Consider the following 3,099-nt stretch of genomic DNA (forward strand, 5'->3'; position numbering starts at 1 on the left):
CCCCAGGGAGTCCCTGCGCTACACCCCCATCGCCGTCGAGCTCTGGCGCACCGCAGCCCGCGACTTTGAGATGGGGGGCTACAAAGTGACCAAGGGGCAGCAGCTGCTCGTGCCCCTCGGCCACGTCAGCAGGAGCGATCCCCGCTGGGCGGGGGAGACGGGGGATCTGAGCCCCGAGGTGTTCAACCCCGAGAGGATGCTCACGCCCGAGGGGCAGAAGCCGGGTGCGGGGGCTCGGCAGGGCCGTCGGTCGGTGCAATACGCAGGGCGGCGGCGGGGCCGTGACGCCAGCAGGTCGGGCCCGAGGCCGCCTGTGGCCTTGAAGCACGTCGCTCGTACTCCTGTATTGCTCAGGTGGAAGCGAGAGTCGCGCGCTGCCCGAGCCGCGAGACCTCCTGTGGACGCGCCCGCGGCCGCTCCCCGCCTCCTGCCCCCACCCCCCAAAGGCTGGCAGGTGCCCTTTGGCCACGGAGGCCGCCACTGCCTGGGCGTCCACCTGGCCAACGCAGAGATGAAGGTTTTCCTCGCCCTCTTCGCACAGGTGGGTCGAAACGGGCACGAGGGAAAATAGTACGAAGCTTGGGTGCCGGCGGCACCTTGAGCAGTCGTGGCGCACGGCTTTTGTGCTGCTTGCCAGGCTCACGGGCTGCCGGGGCCGCGAGCCTTTTGGTTTGAGGGCCCAGATCTCGGGGTTTGGTTGCAGCACAAGCGTCGCGCAACTGCAGTCATCCTGGGACCTCCGAGAGGGTATGAGCGCGGCATGCAGCATGCAGTGGCCCGCATGCCAGCTGTCAGACTGGCGGAATGCTTCAACGGCGCGCTCTCTGTTTTTCCCTCTGGTTTTTCTGCAGGGCTATGCCGCGCAGGTCGACACCAACACTGAGTGGGTGTACCTCGTGGGCAGGGTCCCCGTCAGTGGCCTGCCGACGCGCTTGGAGAAGCTGCCCGCGGCGGCGCCCGCGGCGGCGTGAACGACGCTTCGCAGCCCGCTGGGAGCGCTGGTGCACCCGCCAACCCCAACGAATGCGTTCAGGTTGTGTGCGACATGGTGGTGTCGACGCATCATCTGATGATTCACAGACACGTGCACCTTTAGTCAGGAACTCATTGTTTTACGGCGTGCCGAGGGGTGTGCCCCTCATCGCTGCAGAAAAGTTCATGTTGTAGCGTCGCAGAACGCACGCTGTAGGTCAGGCGTGCGTGCATCGACGGGCGTGGATGGGACGGCCGCCTGCTGCTGCTGTCTGGTGTGCCGGCGTCGGCGTTCGCACGGTTCCTGCATGCTGGCCGCGCTGTAAAGTGTCACTGGCTGCCACGCTCCAGTGTCAGCGGCGCTGGCGAGATTAACATCATGGCTTGTGTGCGCGTCGCAGCCGGGGATGCAGTGAAGCCCTGGCAGTTGCAGGCACGCGCAGTCACTGATTAGTCATGCTGACACCACGAAACGGTGATCACCATTGCAGGGGACGAAGCGGGGGCAGATGCATGCGGCGCGACCGACTATAATCACTGTTTTTACCACATTTTGCCTGTGCCGCAAACGCTGGATCGCAAACCGCGTGCGCCCTGTGCCATCACCATGTGCATTCGCCCATCGTCCTGACGTGCTCCTCCTGAGCCGCCCAGTGGGGGTCCGATGAAGGCCATTGCTGGACATGCGGGCCACCAGGGTGATTTGAGTACGATAATTGTTTGTGGCACGCATCGCCATTTCTAAGCACCGTCGACCGTCTGCGCACTGGGGAGATCTGCAGTGTCCTAGCCGAACGAACTCGCAAGATCGCACGGTGAGCACTTTAAGCGGCCTTTCGGGCTGTTAAAGATGTATTCAAGTTGCAGGCAGTAAGATGGCTTGTGGGCGACACAACTGACAGTGCTGCGCCCGGCGCACGGAAGCGCGCGCCCCGGCTCTCCGGCGCGGGCCGCCCAAAAATGATTCGCTGCAGCGAGCCGGCAGGACCCACCTCCGCCTGTTACGGCCCCACTTACTGCAGCTCCAGGACTGGCTGGTCGGAGGGCGCATGTGCTTATAGCCAGCCCAGCAATCCCGATGGGGGTTGACCTCCGGCAGGATTGGGCCGGGCGCCGCCGCCACCCGCACCCGGCAGCGGCGCCAATGGCTGCGAGCTTGCTGCTGGCCGCAGCTGTCTGCCTGGGGTCTGCGGCGGCCACTGGCGCCGCCGCGCCGCCGGGCACGTGCATGCGGCGCCGGGAGCCGTGGCGCCCCGCGCCCGCAGTGTGCGCCATCCCGCCTGAGCTTGTGCATTTGGGTCAGGGGCAGCAGTGGGGCGGGCGCACGAAAGGCAACAACCAGCAGCTGCAGCAGCAGCAGCAGCAGCAGCAGCAGGCATCAGACGCAGGCGTCCAGCTGGGTTTCTGCGCCGTCACCGGTGACGCCGCGGGTGACGCCGCGGGTGCCGCGGCCGGTGCGAGGTACATCGTCCGCTTCAATGCGTACAGCGCGGCGGATGACCTGCGGCGGCAGCTGCAGCAGGTGGGTGCGCGCGCGTGCTGGTGGCGGAATCGGTCCTCTGATGATCGGGCGGTGTGCGGCCGCGTGAGAGGATGAGGGACGACGAGCAGATTGTGGCAGCTGCGGCGGCCCTCCATGCGTCGCCTGGTTGGAACTCGCGCCTCAGCAATGGGGCCGCCGCCGCCACGACCGCCCTGATCCACAATCCCCACAGGCCCTCGGCCCTGAGCAGGAACCGGCGCGGGTCGCGGCCTGCGGCGGAGACAGTGGCCCGGACGGCGGCTGCGACCCGCCGCGCGCCGCATCCCGCAGCGGCCGAGCCGCCGGCGGCGCCGTCGGGGGCGGCGGCGGCGGCTGGCGGTGGGTGCGGCGAGACAACGCGGCGGCGGCGCACAAGACAGACTTTGGACTCATCGAGCTCGAAGACGCGTCGGGCGCGCGCGCCGCTGAGGCGCGGCTGCGCCACGCGCTGTCCGGGGCGTTCAGGGGCCTTCACCCAGACCGCCGCTTCGCTGTGCGGCTCAAGTCCTCCCCGCAGGAGGAAGCTGCCCGGCAGCCGCGGCAGCAGCCCGAGGATCGCCGGCGGGCGCGGCGCCTGACCGCCGACGAAGAGCCCTCTCCGGCCC

At 67.9% G+C, this 3,099-nt stretch overlaps 2 protein-coding genes across 2 annotated transcripts; both read left to right on the plus strand.

Annotated features, from left to right (window-relative positions):
• Positions 1-70: 70 nt before the first annotated feature.
• On the plus strand, positions 71-971 carry MNEG_15646 (hypothetical protein; the record flags this gene model as incomplete). The annotated part of the gene is made up of 3 exons (XM_014035882.1): positions 71-224; positions 447-541; positions 852-971. The coding sequence occupies 3 exons, from the start codon at positions 71-73 to the stop codon at positions 969-971; spliced, it is 369 nt and encodes a 122-aa protein (XP_013891336.1).
• A 1,145-nt stretch (positions 972-2,116) lies between these two features.
• On the plus strand, positions 2,117-2,494 carry MNEG_15647 (hypothetical protein; the record flags this gene model as incomplete). The annotated part of the gene is made up of 1 exon (XM_014035883.1): positions 2,117-2,494. A coding segment is annotated over one exon (378 nt), but the record flags the coding sequence as incomplete, so codon positions are not given.
• Between the last annotated feature and the right edge of the window lie 605 nt (positions 2,495-3,099).

Source organism: Monoraphidium neglectum (genome assembly GCF_000611645.1).
Source record: "Monoraphidium neglectum strain SAG 48.87 unplaced genomic scaffold scaffold05522, whole genome shotgun sequence".
NCBI classification, from domain to species: Eukaryota; Viridiplantae; Chlorophyta; class Chlorophyceae; order Sphaeropleales; family Selenastraceae; genus Monoraphidium; species Monoraphidium neglectum.